The 25287-nt window shown below is 38.1% G+C and overlaps 1 protein-coding gene across 1 annotated transcript in view; it reads right to left on the reverse strand.

The window, feature by feature from the left end:
- LOC122808560 (cytochrome P450 2F3-like) overlaps positions 1-21955 on the reverse strand; it is a 176395-nt gene extending 154440 nt beyond the window's left edge. Inside the window, exons 1-2 of the mRNA XM_044079516.1 lie at positions 21899-21955; positions 15486-15648 (exon numbers count right to left, since the gene is read on the reverse strand). Of these exons, the coding sequence (XP_043935451.1) occupies positions 15486-15648; positions 21899-21955 (220 nt within the window). The remainder of the gene's footprint in view (positions 1-15485; positions 15649-21898) is intronic.
- Positions 21956-25287: the final 3332 nt, after the last annotated feature.

Consider the following 25287-nt stretch of genomic DNA (forward strand, 5'->3'; position numbering starts at 1 on the left):
TGATTTGAATAGGTGTTTTGTCAACAGTTATCGGCACTTGAAGTGTCTACTATGTAGACCAGCCTGGAGGTGTGTATGTCTATGATAAATATTGAAACTCCACCTCCTTTGGCTTTGTAGCCCTCCGTTTTGGGTCTGAAAGTATGGTGGGATGAGTAACCTGGTAAGGATGTGGTGCTCTCCACAGCTTTGAACCAGGTTTCAGTGACTGCACAAATGCCAGCATCCTCCAGGGCAAGGAATGCTTGCAATGACTGCAGTTTCATTCTACTATTCCTAGAATTTAGCAGCACAACCTTTAAATTTCATTTATAGGAATTTTTCATGTTGGTAATTTTGTGCTCATGACTTTGCCTAAAAAAGGCACTACTGAGGAGGCAAGAACCTTTGTCAGAAGCCTAAAGCCCAGGGGAGACAGATGAAGGCCATCTCTGACAAAGCATAGTGGTCTGTCAATCATGTTCTGGCTTGTGACTCAGACAAAAAGGATTCTAGGTTCTTAATCTGATTGCATCTCTCACATATTGTGCTCCTAGGTGGTAGTAGTAGAGGGTTTTCTGTGTACATAAGGCAGTTGCTACACTGTCTCAGGATGCCCATATCAACCAGACTAGCAGGAGAAACTACAGGACATTGTCCATCCATGGTTATCAGAATCTGTGGAAGAGAGGTCAGGGATAGTAGAGTGGGTACTCTCTGAGGAGAGTACCTATAGGTGTGAGTAGGGATGGATAAAATCAATACAGTAGCTGCAGGTGAGGGCCCCAGTCACACAGAAGTGCTGGTAAGGTTTTAAATACCACAAAAAGCAAAGGTAAAATAGAAAGAATGGAGTTGACCAATCAACCCTTGCCCCTTAGCTCTTAGCTCAACACTCTATGTCAGACTATTTCCAACCAGTTCACTTATGCCCAGTAAGTGCAGGCAGGGCCTGACCAACACAAGATGGCGTAACACGAAACACAGGAATCAAGCAAACAAATCTGAATACACAAAACCTGTAACCAGACTATGCTAAAGATATTTAAACTCTGTTTAGGTCAATTTAACACAGGAGAACAGATACACACTTAAATATAACAGTAGCAAACAAGAGTAAACTGATTTAAAGAAATAAACCAAATGACCAATAAAAAAACTCAAAGCTGAGCCCTGTTCCAGCAATCTTCAATCAGAGACAAGTTCTAACTGCACACTCCTGATACTAGGATACAGCAGAACCCTCTCAAAAAAGATGACCTGGATTAGTGCTCAAGTTATATAAACAAAGCTAGATTCAACAGGTCTGAATCTAGCATATGCTACAGCAAACAAGGCGCACCAATTTCAGAAAGAAACAGTTCAAATAAGCAGGCACAATAAGCCTTTAACCAGCATCTCCCAGCTCAGGAGCGCATAATCTACCCTCTCCTCCCACAAGAGCGTAGACCACAAACCTTCTTAATGTAAAACAACTGGCCTGAAGCCCAAGTGTTTAAACCAAAAGGCTTAGAACAATATTTACAATTTAATCAGGCTACTAACAAGCAGTAATAAATGCAGCAGAATAAGTGCAATTTATTACTTTTAAGAACAGGCAGCTAAAGCAAAATAAAGTAATAAAGTAGGAAGAAACACAGATACAGTAATATTCTTTTAGGTTAAGTGTGAAGGGATGAAACATGATAATTTATGGTTGAGAAACGAAGGGGGTGGACCTTCCCATATGATGTCTCTCTACTCAATACAATAAGCTGATGAAATAGGATTGACAGGAGTGTCCAAAATGAGATTTATAGTAGGGGCAGGCAACTCAAAAGTCACCAAATTTAGGAACACAACAAGGACTGCGCAGGTGGGAAAAGAAACTCTTAAAACTCCAACAGACCAGAAAACTTAAAAGAAAACAAATGTAATGCTAGAAAAAGATACAACATTGAAATGATCAAACCTTAAATAAATAGCTTCAAGTAAACATTAAATGCAGAGATGACTGATACTCAGAGCAATGCAGACCACACAAACACTTCAGCTAACTACAGATATTTCTAAATAAAAGAGTAATGCTGTCTCTCAGCTCCTCCCACTGATTATCTGATGCTATTCACAGTTTGCAAAGGAATTATTTGGTAACATTTTTAACTGACCCTAGCCAAGAACTCTTAAATCTCCAACAGAACAGAAAACTTAAAACAAAACAAATGTAATACTAGAATAAGATACACAATAGAAGTGATCAAACTTTAAATAAAGAGCTTCAAATCAACATTGAATGCAGAGATGACTGATAGTCAGAGCAATGCAGACCACACAAACACTTACTAACTACAGATATTTCTAAATAAAAGAGTAATGCTGTCTCTCAGCTCCTCACACTAATTATCTGATGCTATTCACAGTTTTCAAAATAATTCTTTGGTAACATTTTTAACTGACCAAAGTCAAGAACTCTTAAAACTACAACAGAACAGAAAACTTAAAACAAAACAAATTTAATACTAGAATAAGATACAAAACAAAACTGATCAAAATTTAAATAAAGAGCTTCAAATGAAAATTAAATGCAGGGATGAGTGATACTTAAAGCAACACAGACCACACAAACATCAAACATATATACTATATTCCCATCTATATGTAAACTATTTTACATTTCATTAGTTCCTTACTGTTAGCAAGGTAAATACAGATGAGTGGATGTTGTCAGATACAAAGACACGTACAACATGCAAAGGTCTTTCTCTGAAAAAGGTCAGAAATTAATAATCAACATTAATTTTGGGTTATCTCAGATTACATCAGTGTTTGTCACCTGACTTCAGTTACCCAGGCAAACATCAACTAACATACATTTCTCTGTGTCAGAAGTACATATCTGTCTGATGTTTGTGTAGAACTGGAAGTCATAACACAGTTAAACACTTTTACATTTTCAACCTAGTAATTATTTATGTTTCCAGGCAATACAAAAATCTCTAGCTGTAGACATTTATGTCTGCTTGCTGCACTGAAACTGAGATAACACATTTGTAAAACAAATTAAGCTTATTTACTTGAAATTTTGCAACTTATGTCTGTATGTTCAAGGCTTCCAGCTTCTACTATTAATACATACTTTTGCACAAGTAATACATTATATACATTTCTGTTCTTTGTTAATATGGTACACTGTGATTACACTCTTGAAGCTCAGTCATACCTCTCAACCTCTTACAGCAAGTCATCTAGACAAAGGCCCAAACAGAGGGGGGGCAAAGCCCCAAAAAAAGTGACACTGTAAATATTGCTCTTGCCCACTTAGCTGATAGAATACCAGGTTTTGCATTCACCTGAATTTTCTGATGGATATGACAACTGACATTCAAATGTGTGCTATTATTTTATGACTTCAGTCTTTAATGATTTGCCAGTGATTTGCAGACAAAATACAAATGCATGAGAAAATGACTAAAAATATGAGACAAACATGGTCAGTCTGCAAAACTCTGGACAGTTGAGAGGTATGAGGTCAGTACATAACATACAGTTCAACACACACTTCTGCATCAGTTGTTTAAAATCCACATAACATATATAGGTCTCTTACAATTCTAAGATAAGCATATTCATCATATTAATATTAATAATTGACATATGATTGTTTACAACATCCTAGTTAGCTGGGCTGGCAGTGTCACAGTCAGTATTGTACAACAGACAATCCAGTAGTAGTCATATATGAACTGACCATTGTTGGGGTGACTCAAGAGCCAGAGCTGTGATCTGTGTCACTGCAGACAGAGCCATCAGGGATGACCATAGGTGATGGACAGCAGATTAACAGCAACATGTCAGCCAGGAAGTGTTCTGGAGATCTACTGTTCAAATTCCTATTTCCCATGACTGCATCCCCCCATCTGCATTCCATTGCATGCTTAATTGTGTGACATACCTGGTAAAGTACTGTACTATTTTCTCAGAAGAAATCCACAAGTAGTGTTGTAAAGAATCACAGTCTGTCTTCCTGAAGAAAGTGCCAGATCTTTTTAGCATAGACAGCAGCTTGCCATTTGTAAGTAATGCTCATGAACAGGTGATGGTCTGTGTCTCCCACTTGCTAATTGCATCCAGAACAGCAATGTTGTCTTTCCATTAGCCAATGGCACGATAACACAGTGCTTTAATTAAGACCTTCATGTGGACCTTTTCCCTTTTCCTGGCCTGTGAGGAGGACATTATCAAGGCATGGGAGCTACAGCATCACAGAGGGTAGGTGGACGTATTGTCCACTGTTTAGATTGATGTGTTATGTCCACAGTTTTGCATGCTATGTCTACATACCTCTCAGCCTCTTAGTATAAGAAATCCGGACAAAGCCTGACCAAATCAGAGGAAAAAGGGCCAAAAATAGGGACAGATTTTAAATATTGCTCTTATACAGTTAAAAATTTGCTAGATTAACAGGGTTTTTTATCATACATTTTTTGAAGGATTTGAAGTCTGAAACTCAAATGTATATCATTATTTAGTGACTTAATTGAACATATCATCCCAGTGATTTGCCAGAAAAACACAAATTGTATGAAAAACAGGCCAAACGTATGAGCCAAAAATCTGGACATTCTGTGGAAATCTGTATAGGTGAGAGGTATGGATGTCTGGCCATTGTTAATAGACTTTCAGATTCTGTAGCAGTGTATTGTTTAACAATGTATGTTGGTATGAGTAAGAAGACTGGCAGATGTGAGTTTCACAGTTGAGGCTGGTCTATCAGCTGTGTATGTTTGTAGGGGCAGACTGAGACACGTCCCATAAAACCTCAAAATTCTTCCCAGCCCTTTATGTTTGGCTGTTGTGTGGATGCCCTGCTCTAGGTGTTTGGGAGCAATGTTAAGTCTGTAGTAGATAGCTGGATATACTGCTGAAAGTGTAGCAGGCCACAGCTGCTGCATTCTGGAAAGAAGTCAGAATAGGGATTGTGAAGACATTGGGGAGAGCATGCTGTTGCTGTCAGTGAGGGTGTGGTGTCAGCTGTTGTTTCACAGCATGGCCTGGTTGAGAGTACCCACAAGAGTCCAGGTGAGGTATGTGCCTGTGGTGCATATGTTACATAATAGTACCATCCAAAGAGTGGTAGGTAACATTTAATACACATATTCATAATTGTGAAATGTGTCCCACCTTGCAGGCCTTTAAAGTGCTACTGTGAGTGGCAGTGACTGTGGTAGAATCAACCTGTTTTGCTGGACATTGCAGGGCTCCATTATTCCTATTTTGTATTGCCATGCATGTAGTTGTAGTGCCACACACTGGGCTGTGGGCCAGGACTGTGGGTGTCTAGAGGTGACAGATGCTAGAACCGTAACAGATGGAGCTACCAAGTCATTATTATGGAAGGTGTATTTTTAAAACATAAGTGCATGCATACAGTGTGTAACACAGGATTAGCATGGACATGTGCATTCTGATGGGTATGATGTGTGACACTGAGCTGCCTGTGATGCTTTTGTAACCCCAATCTGCATTGCCTTGCCAGTATATGAGCACACAGAGTGGGTTTTATGATAACCCTACCATAAATAGGAGGCACAACTGCGGATATTTAGCATCAGTCTGTGCAGTTGTCAGCTCTACCTGATATTGTAGGCCTCCTGTACATCCGGCAACATTTATTTGTCTGTGTACTGGTTCTGTGTCTGCATCAGAGGCCCAAGTACACTGTGATTTGGGCCAGTATATATAGGAATAGTGTGTGACTGGCAATCAGGATATTTTGTAAAAATAGTTGCTACACTCCAGAGGTCAGTTGGCTTACTGTCATGTTGCTCTGACTGTAGTTCAAATGGTTCTGTGTTCAAAATGTGTCACTGATGTTTTTTTCTCTAAAGTTACATGCTTGTAGTGCATGATATATTTACAAATGCATCATCAAGTCCCCAGAGTTGATTTGGCGTAGTGGCGTGTTTCTGTGACTCTGGTTCAGAAGGTCCTGTGTTCAAGAGTCGGCAGTTTTTTCTTTTTTTCCCTAATGTTACATGACTGTAATGCATGATATATTCATAAAAGCATTCCTCATTCTCACACCTGATTTGGCTTAGTGGTGTGTGGCTCTGACTGTAGTGCACAGGGTACTGGTTTCAAGACTTGGCAGTGATATCTTTTTATCCCTAATGTTAAATGACTGTAATGCATGATATATTTAAAAAAGCAATGACAATTCTCACAGCTGATTTAGCATAGTGATGCATTGCTCTGACTCTAGTGCACAGAGTCCTGGGCTAGAGACTTGGCAGGGCTGATTATTATGTTGCTGGGCAGAAAAGTGGCTGAATGAGATAGAATGATTTACGTAGTTGTAAGCAGTTTTAAGCAGGTTTGTGCAGTTTTGCATGATGCTAAGCAATGCCAACAGATGCTTAGGTTTCCTTAGCTTCACTTAGTGCTGCTTATCTCTGCTTAAACCCAAACTATTTTCAAAAAAAGACAAGAAAAAGGGGTGATAAGAAAGTGGTGAAATGGGGGCAAGCTGGGGGAAAAAACAATAAGAAAGGCAGGTAGGGATGTGCAGGATGGGTGTAGGAAAGGACCATAGCTATCCATTATTTCTACAGCAACAACTGTGCATGTTGTAGAGAATTTGGAATTTGGAATCTCACATGCCACAGGGAGGGGTGTGGGTGACATAACTTTGCTGATTAATTGCTGGGATAATTGATTGGTGCCAGTGTACATGGGAGCAAAATGGAGAGCTATGTATGGGACATAATAGTTTTTGCAGGACAGGTGCTCGACTTTTTGTTTTTTTTAAGGAGAAAGTGGACTGTTGGGGAAGGGCTGAAGGTACGTTTGGGGAGGTACTTTGGGTAGGAGAGGTAGCATTTGCAGACAGACAAGACAGACAAGATGGTGGACAGGGGCAGTGTATGACACATGAGGGGGTAAACACCTTGGACAGGGAAAGTGGTTGGGAATCAGAGCATCACGTGCACCCAGATGGGCAGTGGGACTGAGGTCCCCACACATGGGCAGTCACCACTGCCCCTTCATGGCTAGGAAGATGGCTGTGCTGGGAGCTGGACACAGGGCCACCTTGCCCCTCGAGTTGCACCAGTCTGCCCTCCATCTGGCACACACAGACATCCAAGTCTCACTTGATGACCATGAGCACCAACCCTGGAAACTGCTGTCGGATGACAGGATCCTCCTTGCGCTCATGCCCAGAGGGGGGCGAGCCTTGTCCCCTGAGGCAGTTCCACCCAAGGGTGGTGCAGGACCAGCAAGAGGAGGCAGCTCCAGGTTGGGTCCCTGATGTGCTGGGTCCTGGTGCTGTGGGCCAGATGAGGTGGGACAGGTGGATCCACCCGGATCAGCCTTCCCAAACATGCTATGGTGATGAGGTTTGTCAAAGATTATTGGTTAGTCATGAATAAAACATTTCAACGTTAATTATAACAGCATGCATGGTTGTTCCAGTTCACCCAGAATAATAGAATTGAAAGACATTGCATTTCAAACAGAACACATGCATAAATGGAATAACAGTCATTATTGTAACAGCATTCCAGTAACAGTTATGGCAGCAGGCCAACAACAGTGGAATTTGAACAAGGTGTTTTAGTATGCAACCATTTAAATATATGAACAATAATACAACACAAGTCCCAATATTAGGTTTTGAGAACAACATACCCATAGTATACGAATAATAATTATTGATGCAGATAAGGGGTGGGGGCGAGAAAAAGTGTCCATTACCAACTGTACAGGCTCTATTTTTCACAACAGTACTGCTCAATGCTCTAGAGGTCTGCCCTTACTTTACATGTACCTGTGGCCTATAGCTTCTGTAGCCATACATACCTGTTAAGCTGTCAACCTGGAATGGTATGGGGCAAGCTGGCAAGCTGTGAGAACTGTAGGTATATAACTAGTGGGGACTTGTACATGTCAGGGTTACCTATATGACTAACAAGGTGTACACTACACTAATGGTGTGTGAGAGTGTTACTGACATACTTCTACTGGATTTATGTCTGTTTCAAAGGTTATTGGCAACAGTGATCACTAGTCATGACAGCATGATACTTGAGAGACATGTACTGGGAAGAGTGCGTGGTATATATAGCTATCCTGCTGTCATTTGTAGGCCTGGGGTTTGACACTAGTAAATGTGTACACAGTTTATTAGTATACCCTAAATACAGCTAATACAAACATTTCTTTACCAGTATGCCCTGTGGAGAAAATATCTCTTAACACTACCTGACTGTTTCTACAAATAGGCAGGATTACTTGTGTGTAACTATAAACACATCTTAGTACCAGTCCCTGGATTCAAAACATGTTTTTTTGGATTAAGAAATGGACAACATATTTATTATTTATCACACTGAGCTACTGGGCCACTGTTGTTAGCTGCTTGATTGATTTCTGTCTAGAAATCACTTGGTTACAACCTCTGACCTTATAATAATATAAGTGGAGTGTCATGATAGTGAACTGTGCATTGATACTTTGAATGCAGGTGTACACATTTAACCCTTAGTGGATATGAATATGTGTAATCTCTACAGACCACAGCAGGGTGCTGGGTTGCATACCAGACCCATATAAATTTGCACATCATATATTTTCAGTCTCCACCCTTTACAGTCTCATACATACCTGCATCTGCACACCTACATTCAGGAATACATGTAGCTGAAATGCAAAGGTTAACACAAGACAATGCTCCAGAGAACACACTATAATACATTATACATTACTATTCGAGGTTCAGAGCTTAGTGCAGAACATATATCAATTTTCCTTGTATCTTGTTTTATAGCTCTGCATGTACAGTTTAGCATAACAGCTGCATAGCAGACAAACCTCAGTGACTTCATGCTCTCATAGCCATATTTGCTGTGTAGCACCTGTACACTTGTATTTCTTCAACAACAGACCAGATTAAACACAACAGTTTGTGGGAATAAACTTTATTTAGGGTGACTTGACACAGTGGTTTATTACATTCAAACATCTAAATTCAGCTGTACTGCATATCCTGTAGACAATGAATGTATGCCAGTTATTACTTTCAGAGTAGCAAGCACAGTATACTTTATTGACAGATTCATTCCTACACAGTATTACTGCAGTATTGGCTTCCTTTCCTCAATAGTAGCTTGTCTGATGCCTTCATCTGTGTTACACAGTACCTGGTCTTAGTCACTTATATCAGTATTGGTCTAACAACACATTATTCAGTACACTCAGAACACACTATACTTAATGGCAGTAGACAATTACACTTTCTTATTTATTGGACTATATATATTGCATGTTATATATGTACTCACCACACTGTTGGCAGAGCTTTGCCAGTCATCCAGCATGGGCCTTAATGTTAAGAGTCTGCACATCTGCAGTATATTCATACTACAATTTGATAAAGCAACACTTGATATACTTACAATATTCTGAGGCATTCTGGTCCCAAGCATCTTGGATCCATTGGGCCAAGAGTGCCCCCTTCTTCCATTTCAGGTCATCATAATGGTGATGGATCTGCTCACCAGTGTGAGGGATGCCAGTGGCAATGCTGAGCTCATGTGCCAGGCAGTCTCAGGACTCAGACTTGTATTGTGAGCCCTGGTACTTGCCTTGTAGCAGTCTGTCATCATGGTTCTTAACAATGAACCCAGCCATGACCCTGAACTCCAATATGCTCCAGCACTGCACCCACATGTACGGTCCCTCTCCAGCACCTGCCATAGTTCCTACAGGGATCAAAGTCTAACAGGTTCTGCCTGTGTTCCTGCCTGTGTGGTTTAAATAAGACCATATTTCCTCTCTTTGCCATCACTGGACCATTTTTGAAAATGCTGAGCAAAGCTCAGCAGTGCACAAACTCACTAAGCTGGGTTGAGCAGTGCTTAAAGTGGTAAGTGCTGAGCAGTGCTTAGCAGTGCACAAATTTGCTTAGCTGAGCTGAATACTGCTTAGAATGGGACTTCTTAGCAATGCTCAAACCAGCTAAGTGGAGCTAAGCACCACTAAGTATTGCTCAGACAGGTCCTGTTTAAGCATTGCTGAGCTTGGCTTAGCAGTGCTTAGCAAAATTGAGCTAAGGGCAAACAAAATTTTCATTTAAAAAATAAGAAGTGAATATTAATTAATCATTATTGATACATTATTATTAAGTGTATGTATTTTACTTTACATGACCTACCCCTATGTGTTTTTATGACATTACCTTGGGGTGTGACTGTACTATATCAGAAACTTGTGTTTAAATAATGGTTTTCACCTCATATCTCCACTGACACTTGGAGTGTGGACTAACTACACTACCCTGGTTAACAAATATCACTAACTACATCAATAAATAAAATAAAACTTAATATAAAAATGCTTTCCCATGTAAAAGCTAAATGGCCCATCTTAGTATTCAAGCAGTGCACCTACTGCACACAAAGCTGTTACTCTAATCACTCAGCTATGATAATTTCAACTATACATTTCTATCTAGCTTCTTGATATGTTTAAGCACTGCTGAGCAAAGTGCCACACCATGCAAACCCGCTCAGCTATGCTTAAACTTTGAGGAAAACGAAATAAAAAAATAACCATTAATTAAAAATTAATTTATTACACTTCACATTATTAGATAGGTATCTGAGGACATTTTTATTATTGTTTTAGTGCTGTACAGCACTTTTACAATGCAGGGGGTGTATTACAGATACCGTAACACACCCCCTACATGACAGTACAGTACACAATTACTTAAGTGTCCAAGGACACTTTATTTTCATTTATTTAGTGACGTACAGCACTTTCATGATGCAGGGGCTGTGTTACAGATACTGTAACACACCCCTACATGACATTATTTCACATGTTTTCATTTAAGTGTCCGAGGACACTTTCTGCACTGGAAAGTGTCATACGGCACTTTGAAAGTGTAGGGTGGTATGTTATGGATCTGCAAGCACTGTAACTCACCCCCTAGCACTGATTCAGTATCCATGTCACGGCTCCCCCTCAGTAGTGTGCCTTCATTAATATGCAAGGTGAGTTGCCATGAGAGAGATGCAGACATAAATACCATTTACTCCATGTAGGAATAACACTATAAATACACAGAGTTTATTAAATCCAGGGGAGATATCTTTTCATGTCTCTGCATAATTACTTTTCTTAGTGCAGTTCTGGGTTTTGCAGTCTGCGCTTTTTACATGAGTATAGAAAATATTCATGTAATCTTTCCTTTGTCATTTGTTCTGCCTCATATGTGTTCTTGCCGTAATCACTCAGTTTTTAGATTTGGCAGTATATGTTTATATATATATATATATATATATATATATATATATATATATATATATTTTTTTTTTCAAATCAGTAAAACTGGAAGTTGATTAAAGTGAAAACATAAGAGTTCAGGGGATTTCTCAGGGCTCTAGCACCTCGGGAAGTAGAGGAAATAAGTGGAATCAAAAAAGAATGTCAGCATCTGAAAAACAGCATGAGTGAAGACTAGAGAATGGTTTTATGGTTATGATAGATATGGAAATAAGGTGCTTAATGAAAACTGGTGATGGAGTACAGGAAGTCCAGAAACTTTTACAATGAAAAGAACTATAGGAAAAAAGTTGTACTTTGAGATAGAAAAGACTAAACAGGCAAAGCACAGAAACTGGTTGGTTAAACAAAGAGGCTAACAGAGTAGTTGCAATAGCAACTCACAGGACATCAGATGCAATCTACCAACTTCTGGAAAGTGATGCAGCAGATGGCACACAGAAATACTAGTAGTTTGGAAGGCAAAGACAGAAAGATAAAGAAGAGCATTATCAGACACCGTTCAAAAGGTATGTCAGTAACATCCTACTCACTAAACCACAAGGCGTCAATGGCATGTAAAATAATTACTTCCAGCAGCTTCTGAGTAATGAAAACCCCACAGAAAGTGTTCCACCCCAAACATAGCCTACAATGACAGAGGAATAAGAGCCCAGTTTATAAGAAGTAATAGTAGTAAGAAAAATTAAGTCAGAGAAAGCAGCAGGCTCAGATGATGTTAGAGCAGATATGATCAGGATGTTGATAAGATAGGGGAGAGATAGCTTCTGAGGGTACTCATAGCAGTGTGCAGAGAAATATGCATCCCAGATGAATGGAGAGTAAACATTCTAATGCCGGTGTATAAACTTAATGGGAACATCTCTGATTCTAAGCAGTATAGAAGTGTCAAACTCCAGTCACCATGAAGGGAAGTTCTGGAGAAGGAGACTGATAAATTCATATACAGAATAGTAGAAAGTAAGCTGGGAGATGAGCATTTGGATATGAGGAAAGAGTCCAACAGGCCATTTCTAGACTTGCAGGAAGCATACTCAAAGGTCCCAATACAAGTGTTTGGGTTGTCCTGCTGTACAAAGATGAAATGACAAAATGACAAAAGTACACATGGTGTCTGGACTTACAAAATGGTTCCCAGTGAGAACTGAAGTTTATCAAGGCTCAGCTCTGAGCCTACTGCTGTTCATATTAGGGATGGGCTGCATTAACAAAAAGTTTGAAGAGAACAGATCAGGGAAGCTGCTGTATACAGATGATGTGGTATTACAAGTACACTTGGAAAAGTAACTTTAGTAAACATGGGGATGGAATGTAAACCTGAAGGAATATGGGATCAAACTGAGTACAGACAAGAAAGTTGTCATGGCAGCAAATGGGGTTAGTCAGAAGATGAAAATTGAAAAAGAAGGAAAAACAGTGGAACAGGTTAACAGCTTCATGTTTCTGAGAGGGGTGGTCGAGGAGAAGGGAATTCTAAATGAAGAAGTGAAAGCTGGAATCAGTATAGAAGCAGGAGGTAATTTGGGGAAAAAACACAAATAAAGCAAAGAGTAAGGTGTTCAAAAAAAGTGGTGCAACCAAAACTTCTGTATGGCACAGAAACCTGGGCAGTGAAAGCAAAGCAGGTGAGGAATCTAGAAGTGATGGAGATGAAGTGCCTGAGACTCATGATAGGAAGCTAACTGTGGCACAGACAAAGAAATTATGACATAAGAGCAGAAGCCAAGTATCTCCAATTGTAGTGAAGTTGAAAGACAACAAATTACGGTGGTTCAGCCACATGTGCAGGAAAGCAGAAGATGATTTGGGGAAGAAGGTTTGGGAGAGACACGAAGAAGGTGAGAGTAAATGAGTAGGGTTACCATCTGTTCCACTTTGCGAGGGACAGTCCCTCTTTGGGCAGTTGTGTCCTGACAAAAATATTAAAAATGGCAAATTTCCTGAGATTGTAGGACATAATTATGTCCTATATTGAATGTAATAGTTGCATAAAACAGTTATTCTGCATCTAAAATGCCTAAATGTTATAAGAAACAGAATAAGCAACTAAAATGCTACAAGAATAAGCTACTATTTAGGCAAAAAAGTTAAGTTCTATCTTTTGTACTGACTGTGGGTATGTGCCGGCCTGTAAAATCTAATGTTTGTCCTGAAAATGCTCCACTTTGGCCATTTGAAAAGGTGGCAACCCTATAAATGAGGACATCCAGCAAAGTAATGGATGGATTGTCTGAGAGGAGACATAAGATAGCCGGGAGTCTTTCTCAAAGAAGGTAAGAGAACGGCACTGAATCAAGAGAAGTGGTGACAGTTAACATCATGCCCTGACCCTATGTAGAACATAAAAAAAGGGGACTGATGATGATAATGATGATTATGATGATGAGAGGAGTAGGGTATTAGGTAGGGTGTCATTCTATGGTTGTGCAGACAGAAAAGCCTACTGTTGTGGCTGAAACTTTCAGGACCACTTTCTTTTGAGTCATATGCATGCTACCACACATGTTAATGCTCTGATTAGGTGGGCAATCTGCTGATACAAGCATGGCACCAACAGTGACTATCCCTCTGGATTGTAAGGCCAATCCTCTCTATGCCAGTTCCAACAGATACTCAAGCCATTAATTAAACAGGGATCACCTAAGTTGTATGTAAGGCTTTATCCTTTTATCACAATTATGCAAAGTATGAAAAAGTAGTATGCTTAAAGAAAACAAAAATGCCCATGTTCAGAAAAATTACTGACAGCACTGTGTGTGCTAATGGCCCACCCAGTGTGTGGAAAATGATAATGGCTCATGAGACAGAGGTTCAATAATATGGTGTTCCTGAAACAGTTTGAGTGCTGATGCCCAGAAGTAAACTCAGTAGCATCTCTATATTCTATTTACAATGTCATTATACAAGTGAGATTAAAAAAAAGAAAAAAAAAATGTGAGAGACCACTATACCCTCAGGGGAATGTCTGCTGCATGCAAATAAACTGTATCCTGTAAAAGAGAAACCAGGCAAATGGGAATCATTGCAGTAAAAAGTACAGCTGAGAAACAAACTGCTGAATGTAAAGCTAGTTACCTCATAGTGTGCAGTGGTTTATTCTGTTTGTAAGGTATCTATCAGCTAGCCACCAAGCAGTGTTAATATTAGCTCAAGATGACATCACTGCTGATATGAGACCCCGATCCAATGTACAAAATAGGAAAAAGGGGGTTGATGCTAGTCTAACAGGTGGTATATATGAGTATGCACCATAGATGCTGTCTCCCTTTTAAGGTCATAGTGTTACGATGCCTTTTTCTATACAAACTATTATTATATGTATACGTACATTAGAAAGTGAATAATAAGTGACTGTTTAGTTGATTGCAACAAAATATGCAGGATGTTGACAATCTTTGTAACAAATATATCTGCAGTGTTTCAGATCTTATGAAAAACATGCTATACAGTAATACAGTAACTGTCAGTTTTGTTCACCACCCCTGCATCACCCTCATATGCCACCTCCAGACAGCATAAGGTGGGAGACAAAAAATACAAAGTTCTTTACTATGGACATGAACCTCTCCCACTAAACCAATCCTATGGTGACTTTGTTAAGTATGCCATTTTACATACCTACACATTATTCAAAGCCTGTCCTGTAGTGCATGGTAACAGTGCAGTAACTGCCTTCATTAATACATTTCTTCACTTACATAATAACCTTTAATAATTATTAAATTTTGTTCTAGCCTGTCAAGTAAAGTATTGTATTTATGCCTGCTTGCTCTGATCTGCACTCTTGCTTTTCCTTAGTCTCAGTCAGGGATTCTAAACAGACGACTCATACTTGCGAATGTTCAGAAAACACAATGCATACATGAGATCATTTACATTGCATTTCTTAGAATATTGTTATGCCAAATTTAAGTAATTGTAACAATGAGGTGTAGCACTTGCTTTCTTGCAAAGAGCCATCTGTGGATCTTGTATTGTGTTACAGTTTTTACGTTTACAGCAACTTTACTGCTTTACCTTCTCCCAGTGCATATGCGTTTATGTGACTTGTTGCTGGTTCGGGCAGTGTTTCCTCTTGGCAAAGTTATCTGCATCACCTCCCCAGCATTTTTGGAATCTGGCCTGAAGATGTCAAGTCAGTCAGGAAGAAAGAGTATTGAAACATTATATTTCCTTACCTTTGTTTTTATTCATTTTTAGAAACACAGCATCTTCTGGTCTGTCTGAAAATTCAGCTGCATGATTCACCAAGGCTTCTTTCACAGCTTGGAATCCATTTAGCACAACTATTAATTTATTTCCCAGGAATATACTGTAGATGTTTCCATATTTTTTTGCCATCTAAAAACATAAATGAAAATTCTGTTAACTCTTTATAACACTGGAACTGAAGAAGAGAGACTTCCTAAATCTTCAAGAAGCTGTTTATTTTCTCATGAACTGGTAAAAAAGATAAGTCCTGGGTAAGGAAGGAGCACTTACAAGTTAATTGTTATATGTGAAGTTACACAATGAGCAAATTGTGACTGAGTGCATCAAATCCAAGACTAAAGAGTAAAAGACATGAAGAATTAGTGGCTTTAATCCTCTGTACTAAACTGACAGTAATTTCTGTACTCTTGAAATGCTATAGATATTTTTACATTGTATAAGGAGGAGGGGAAGAAAACCAAAATCCAGAGCACTGCAGAACATTTTCATCATAACACTCTGAAATGACTTCTACCATATTCATAAACTCAAAATATTGGTATATATGAGGTCTCAGTGTTATGAAAAAAAGTGTGCAATCTATCTGATTCTGAAATATTGACATAGTTTACAATATGTCATGCAATTCTGAGTAACAATCGAATTTGAGTTATGTATTTTTTTGACTGGTACTGTAAAAGAAAGTGGGTACTGGGGAAGTTATAAACTTGCACATACACCTAGGACAAATGCATTGATATGCCCAGATATGCTAAATATTTTTTAAGTTCATAGCCAGGATTTTTGAAACTATATGGCAGCTTCCAGAGTGTAGACCCACCTTCAAGTATATCTTCCCTCAGCCAGGACAGCACATTTCTGGAAAGCATACCTTTTCAATACTGTAGACGAAAAAAAAATCTTGATATTTGGTATGTACCTAACTAGGCATATCCAACAAGTGGAACATTCACAGAGGTTCCTTACTAGACGAATGCAAGGCGTAAGTAACATGTCCTATGCAGACCATCTCATGGCCCTATCCTTGTATTGTGTCTCCTACAGGCTCTTCAGGGGAAATCTGCACCTAGCATGCAAGGCATTGTCAGACCCCACTCTTATGAGCCTCCTGCATATCTACAAAACAAACAGCACCAAAATGACCCTTTCTAAAGACTTAAATCCTGCCTGTGATATAAACAGAACCTGCTGTAAAGAAAGGTATGTCCAAGAGACTACCCTTTCTCTGGAACAGGCTCATCATTCATGCGAAGCAGAGTTCCTCCCTAACCAAAGTCAAGTGTAGTTTGGACAATTGGCTGGAGAACTGGATATTCATTGCTGGGTTGGCACCTATGTCTCTAATGGACACAAGCAGCCTATAAGTGGTTCATCTCCCAGGGGCCTCCTTGTAAATGTTTCTCTTCTCAAGCCCCTGCTTACAGTTATCAAGAGCCTTGTCAGAGATTTGGGATGCATGACTAGGCTTAAAAATGCCCTTGTGGTCATTAGCCTATTAACCTATGAACCTATTATCAGACTGAAGCTAGAAACCTATTTAGCTAGGCATGCATTTTGAAATAAAGCCATTTAACAAAACATATAGTCAAAAACTAATTCTGGAGAGTGTGTAACACAAAAAACAACCCTAAAAATAGAAATCCTCAGCACAGCTTAAGGTTATTAACACAATATTAATTTAAATCATGAACATGCACTGTGGAGTTACTTTGTTTCAGAGAGGGAAATTGCCAGCTTTTCAACTTTTCTCTTTCTAGAATTCTAAATTTCAACTTCGTAGTGGACATGAAAGGAACTTGTGAGGCGTGATTCATCTGTCCTAAACATAATAACATTAGTTGTCACCCTAAACAATGGGAGATGATAAAGTAATCATGTCTGTCTGCTGTTACTATTAATTGACTCTGCATTGCCAAATAATAACCTACTTTTTGGTTCATATTTTCTAATATTACCTACCAGGCAAACTCATCCTGAATAAATTACCCCAAATTAAGAGATGCACCCTGCAGAAGTCGAAGTCCTGAGACTTATACAGCAGTTACTGGTACCATGCAATAATATGATTGTTAAACTACAGCTTTGCCTTTTTATTAATTTGGAATGCTAATATACGGATAAGTATATTGTATGTTACTATATATGCATACACACACACACACGCACACACACACACACACATAAATGTGTGTGTGTGTGTGTGTGTGTATGTGTGTGTGTGTGTGTGTGTGTGTGTGTGTGTGTGTGTGTGTGTGTGTGTGTGTGTGTGTGTGTGTGTGTGTGGGTGTATGTAGGTGTGTATCAACAAAAAAGAAAAAGTAACTGCACAGGAATGAATGCTCTGGGTATTGGAATATGAATTAATAAAATGGGATGTCATCACAGCTTCTTATGCAAGACATGTCAAAGATCATTTCACATTCTTATATATATATATATATATATATATATATATATATATATATATATATATATATATATATATATATATATATATATATATATATATATATATATATATATACACATATGTATATATATATATATATATATAAATGTGATTGTGTGTGTGTGTGTGTGTGTGTGAGTGTGTGTGTGTGTATAAATATACATGGCAACACTATAATCCCGAAATTCTGAAATATCAAATTTCAGAATACCGAGATTATAAAGCTGAAGGCTCAAAACTCTGAAATCTCAGAAGCGCGAATTTCAAAATCAAGAAGTCCGAGGATGTTGAATTAGTGCTTCTGGTGTTATGCTGTGTGAATGGATTGCTGAAAGTTCAGGTAAGTATTTATGTTTATGGGTTTTGGTTAGGGGATTTAGTGTTTGTCAGTGTGTTTTGTTACTATGATGTGTGTGTGCAGGGGGAATGCAGCTTGTATGGTGGTGTTTTTGTGTGTTTGTCTGTGTAGTGTGACCTTGGAGTTAGTATATTTAAGTAGGAGGGGGTGTGGGGGAGCACAGTAGGTTTGTGTGTTTGTGTGTGGGGGAAGATGTGTGTATGTGTAGGTGTGTGGCATATGGTTAGTGTAGGAGCCGTGAATTTGAAATTCATGCTTCTGGGGTTTCGGGATTTTAAGATTTCGGCTTTATGATCTCAAGATTCTGAAATTCGATATTTCAGGATTTCAGGATTATAAAGGGAACCTGTATATACATATATATATATATATATATATATATATATATATATATATATATATATATATATGTGTGTGTGTGTGTGTGTGTGTGTGTGTGTGTGTGTGTGTGTGTGTGTGTGGTGTGTGTGTGTTTGCATATATATATATATATATATATATATATATATATATATATATATATACACACACACACACACACACTCACACACATATACTTATGATAATTTAAAATTAATTTTATGACAAGTGCCAAAGTAAGGTAAAGTAAATGCTTAATACTATGTCCATAGTCAGCAGGCATTTCTAAATAATGAACACAAGTATACTTTTTCAGTCTATTTATAGGTTCATAGGTTTATAGATAGGTACTAGTCTATCGGCCCAAGGGCCTAAGTAAGCCTAGCCAACAAGGTTCTTTGGCTTACACCACCCAAGAAAGTTAATTTCCTATGCCCCTATCGAGCAGAGCCAGGGAAGTGATCCCCGGGCTAAACGAAATGAAATGAAAATGCAGATATAAATGCTGATGTAGATGTAAAGCTTATGTATCTTTAAAATGACTGAATACATATATTATATACTTAATTAGCCATTGATATGAGCAGGTCCTGTCTAATGTAAAAAGGAAAGCCAAGGGATTAGTGGCATCCCTGCATTTACAAGTATCTTAACAAATACACATCAACACACTTTTTATATATGGTGCGATCATTGCATCAAAAAAAGCTGTCACAGCTGATTGAATACTACTGGCTTTGTGTCGGTGTAATATTGTGAATAGTGGAGATCAGGAAGTTAGTTTTCTGTAATGTGTATGAGCATTTGTATAGTGATTTTGGAGCTGGTATATATAGAATTAACTGGCAGTATAAGATGTGGGGCTTGCCCTATGCAAAAAAAAAAAAAGGTTTTTATTTTTTTTATTATACTTCTGTTTTTGTTTTGATCAGTCAGTTTTTGTCAATCATCTTCATCTCAATTATATGACTGTATTACCAAGTGGGTTATACTCGTGTATATATATATATATATATATATATATATATATATATATATATATATGTATATGCATATATTATATATAGAGCGAGATCTATATTATTCCGATAGATACACACACACACACACACACACACACACACACACACACACACACACACACACACACAGATAGATATAAATATAGATTATATATACCTATAATTTTAGCTATAGATATATATATATTCTGTTTACTGTTTTTATAGTGTTGTTAATATGTGGCTCAAAGGTGAGGTGGTTGTCAATTAGTACTCCAAGTAGCTTTGTAGTAGAGTTTGGAGATATGATTGTACCATTGCTAGATGTGATTGTGAAATGTAGTGGGAGGCTCTGCGGGTGGGAGTAAATAGTAGCATTTTTGTTTTTTTTTTGGGTTCAGGATAACACATCATTGAAGGAGCCAATTCTCTACTGTGTTAAACGTGTCTTGGGTTAGGGAATGCAGTTGTGAAAGTGGGGAGGCTGAGCATATTAGTGTAGTGTCATCTGCATATTGGATACAGGTGGCTTGAGGTAGTACAGTGTGTTGGTCATTAGTAAAAATAGAAAAGAGGAGAGTACCCAATATGGAGACTTAAGGGACTCCAAGGGCAATTGGTAAGTGGGAAGACAAGCTGTTTTCCCATAGTACAGCTTGTTGCCTATTATGTAGAGAGGATTGGAACCATTGTATAGCAAGTGGATCCAGTGAGAAGTTGCCAAGTATGTTTATGAGTAGCTGGTGGTTGACCATGTCAAAGGCTTTTGACAGATCAATGAAGAGGGCTGAGGAAAGAGTGTTACTATTACAGTTTTATTAATGACATCTGTGAAGGAAAGAAGAGCAGAAGAGGTGCTGTGAAATGGTCTTAATCCATGTTGGCAGGTAGCTAATAGGTTGTTTGCTAGGAGGTGGTTTAATAGTTGCTTATGAATGCACTTCTCCATGATTTTTGCCAGAGGGGATAATATGGCTATAGGCCTATAGTAAAAAAAATCTTTGGAATTACCACCTTTATGCAGGGGGATGACATGTGAGATTTTCCAAATAGTTGGAACAGTTCCTTCAGAAATAGTTCTGTTAATGAGGATGGATATGGGGTAGGCTATAGCTTTGGCTGCTTTTTGCAGGTACTCTCCAGGTAATAGATCTGCAGAGAGGGTTGTGGGTTTAAGTTTTTTGATTAGGGTGCAGGCAAAGGATGTAGGAACGGGTTGGAATTGAAATATTGGGGCGCTATTAGGGATAATATTAGAAGGAGATGCAGTGTCAGCGGATAGCTTATTGGCCAAAGATTGAATGGTGTCTGTGAAGAAAGTGTTAAAAGACTTGGCAATTTGGTTGGGGCTAAGGAGATTGTTTTAGTTGATTTAGTTGTTTGTGTCAATTGCCTTTTGATGTGCGTATAGATGTGCTTGATGCATACACCTTTTGTGATCCTTGAAGGTGAAAGACCGAGGTACCAGATCGTTTTGCAATTAAAGAAAAAAGGAATACTGGTAAAGTGCTTGGACTTGTGTTTTTGTGATATATTTGTCGCTGTGTTGTAGGTGTTTGGAATTAAGGAGATTGGAGCCTGCGGGAGTGGGTGTGATTGTGTGACCTGGGTGCAGGAGTTTGTTTATACCTGACCAGAAGTTTTGAGGTTTGTTTTGGTTGGTCTGTTGGAGTTGGCAGTAATAGTTTCTTTTATCTGACAATATGGCTTTTTTAGTTTCATTTCTTAGTTGTCTAAATATTAGTTGATCAGCTAGGTTTTTGGTTGTACGCCAGGTAGCCCATAATTTGTTTCTATGGAGGATTTTTTGTTTGGTAGTTTTGGTGAGCCAAGGGGCTGGTTTATACCTAGTTCTTACTATTCGAGTTGGGGCATGGTAGTCTAGAATGGTTAAAAATTTAGAGTTAAAGTATTTAACGGCATTGTCTAATGGTAGGTGTTTCAGGGGTGACCAGTCACAAAAATAAAAATAAAATAAAATTATATTCATTTAATTATTAAACTTAAACAAATTTGCTTTGATATTATAGCCCCTGCATGCTTCATTGATTATTTATCTACCAGACAAATCTACTTGAACTCATGCCTCTTCTTTTCAGATGAACCTCAAAGATCAATACTGGATCATAGGGTCATAGGAGGTTGTTAGGATAATGGCCCTGGGTCCTTTACAAGCCTAACCAAGAGTTTTTCTTTTTCACTTCTTATTACCTTTGTCCCAGATAGCCGTTCACATCTCAAAATGACATTAATTTTCAATAATTTCATTTTAAATTCTGGTAACTGTACCTCTGAAGTACAAATCCATCTTCAGGAACATGCCACACAATGATACCATCAATTCCACAATAATGACCCAAAAGTTAAACAAAACATGCGTCATGATTTTTGGTACATTACAACATTTAACCAAATCTACAACCATATAACTAATAAATCCAATGGGGTAATCTATTTCTCTTAATCCTGTGATATAAATAAATAGGCGTTATCTATATCTTACTAAGAACTTTTCATAAGGGCTAAAAACTTCCATGGGAATGTAAATTTAGGCTTCTTAAGAGCCTCTCTCACAGATCAGTAGCCCAGTAAGTACCTATGAAACATATTAAACTTATACCATGTAGGAATAACTGTCATAAAATTCTCTCAGTTCTCATGTTATCTTATATGTGAATCCTAAAAACCTAAAATAAAGATTATCTCGTCACCAAAATTATAATATGCTCTTCTCTGGATGTCTTCAGTAATGCCCACACTACTGACCTACTTCTTCTGCTGAATATAAAATTTGCAGTCTCAAACTTCTTACTGACCAACAAATACATTAATGCCATCTTCGGAATTTATTGAATACACTTTCCTTTCCAAGCATGCAGCTTCAATACCATGCCTTACAATATCTTCACAGAAAAAATCTGACTATGCTTATATAATATACTATCTTGCTAAAATATTCATTATTCAATAAGAAATTATATCCCATACTAAAAGATTCATTCTTTATTAACACTAGTTGAATAAGCCTTCTCAAAATTGTGCCCTGTTCTTTGGAAATCTTTCCTCCAAATATCTGTACGCAACCTAAACAATCTTCCTTTCAAAAATTAAAGTTAATTAATTAATTAACAAAGTGGGTAATAAAATAAATAAATAAATAAAGCTAATAAAAGTTCTAAAGTCTTTGACTACCTGTACATGCTTCTGATAAAACCTTGTTTATCACCTTTTCCACTCCTTATTTCACATTTATCACTCTAATTCCATCTTTAGTGACACATTATGGAGCTGAATGCAATGCATATAGTAAGTGTATTAGTATTTCCACATGTAATATGTAAATAAAATACTGCTGACTGTGTGCTACACCTTATATATATGTAGACACGTATGAACAATACTACACAAGTGATCATGAGAACCATAAGATGCCTGGCCATACTAGCCATATACACCTCTAAGCGGGCACACTTACAACTTCCTGTATTCCTTTACAAACATGCCAGAGGGCACAGTTCCCAAACTGAGCAGGGGTGTACAAGACAACCCTGGTGTAAATTTGCATCCATCCAATCTTCAAGACTAGTCTTAAAGGTAGTCAACGAACTACATTATTTGGCTTGTAGTGTTTACATATTCTATAGGTTGTGAATACATTAAGTAAGGAACCTAATTTACATTCCTTATACAAGTGTATGTATAGTCACTGGATTTGCAAAGAAATAGAAGGTCAAATATGATAGGGTTTAATTTCCAGAGCTTAACATGAGTTGTAGAACATGTGGTAACCTTTTAAAAGTCAGACAGAGCTCTAACTCAGTGCTCTACCATAAAGGCATATAGCACCACGTTGGGCTGTTTGCTCAGCCATGCTATATGTTAATGAGGCAGTTCAGGGAGAAGCCTATGCTAATTAGCCACATGGTCTCTCACCCAGATCCACCTCCAGCAAGGCATCTGTAAGCTGAGTGATTCATACACTCACTTGGCCATGTAGATTAGCATAGCTGCCCCTACCATTGCCAAAAGGCTGTGTTCAGGCATTTAAGAGTTTAAGAGATAAGTACTGGACAGTTTGGTGTTAAGGTAAGGTCAAGAGGTGTTGTGAATGTGTGTATGCAAGAGACTGAGTGAATGTGTGTGTGTGTGTGTGTGTGTGTGTGTGTGTGTGTGTGTGTGTGTGTGTGTGTGTGTGTGTGTGTGTGTGTGTGCGTGTGTGCGTGTGTGTGCATGTGTGTGTGTGTGTGTGTGTGTGTGTGTGTGTGTGTGTGTGTGTGTAAGTATTTGTGAATGGATGAAGAGATGACTGCAATGTTGGTTATGTGTCTCTGGGGGCTTTAAAGTTGAGCTGTTTGCTTGAATTTATACATAATGAAAGGGATATTGTATTCATTGATTAGTCTGATTAGGGAAGACTACAGTGGATGGATGGCTTCTTTGGATCTTGAAGACATTCCTTTGAAAATTAATTGAGTCAGATAGAACTATTTTCTGAATATGGTGGAAACATAATGACTGAATGAGACAGAGTTGCCCACATAAGCATCTGGGTTTCTTATGACCATATCTGTCTGAAGACAAGTACCATTTATAACAATATGAGGTGATAACAGTTTTTTTCTTGCTATACCTTTTTGCGCTTAGTCTGAAACATTTTCAGTGCACCAAATATGTGCGTATTGCAGTGTACTGTGATGGATTATCTACTGCATTACTTCTCCTTCGTATACTTACTGTATTGTATACTGGACCTAAACTCAGTCTTTTCACAACCTGCTTTCTTTCATCATTTTCTGTCTCTCATTCTCTCAGATTTTGCAAGCTGACAATGTGGTCTTACACTTAAATGCAATGAATGAATATCAGTGTGTAATGGTGAATTTGTATGGTGAGTACAAGTGTACTGAAAACCAAGTATGCACCATTCAAGTAAGTTGCAATTCCTTGGTTGTTACTGTACTTGCAGTCAGATGCACTACCATAATGTTTCTTCAGTCAGCGAATGCTTACATATTATTTTTTCACATGTAAACTATATTTTTTCTGATTTCTAAATTTAACCTGCAAAGCCTTTTATGCATACCTGTGACAAAATATCAGAATGTCTTTTGGTCTTCTTCTGCTTAACATTATAATGTGATCTAGATAGTCTGACAAGGATCACTCTGATTTTTCCCACTTATTCTGTTAGCAAATTAGCTAACTAACTAACTAACTAACTAACTAACTAACTAACTAACTAACTAACTAACTAACTAGCTATTTGTTACAGCAAGTCGAGAGATAATCAAATAAGCTAGAAGAAGTCAATGGCACGGAGTGCATTACAGTCCCCTAAGATATGAAGTAGACTCTCTCTCTCTTATTATTTGACACACCACAAAGAATCCACATATAAGTGTAGTCAGATAGAAGTTTAGAAAAAGTTAGTTCATGCTAAACAAACAAATTTACAAGTCAGTAGGAAGGAAATGTCTGATTACTGGTGGTAGCATTAATTAAGCATTTTGAAATCTAGCACAGAAATAAATGAATCTTAAAAGTCCATCACTTGTAACATTGATATTAACCATTTAGACATTAGAACTATTATGATATTA

The sequence above is a fragment of the Protopterus annectens genome, chromosome 8.part0 (assembly GCF_019279795.1).
Source record: "Protopterus annectens isolate FY-2018-M chromosome 8.part0, PAN1.0, whole genome shotgun sequence".
NCBI classification, from domain to species: domain Eukaryota; kingdom Metazoa; phylum Chordata; order Ceratodontiformes; family Protopteridae; genus Protopterus; species Protopterus annectens.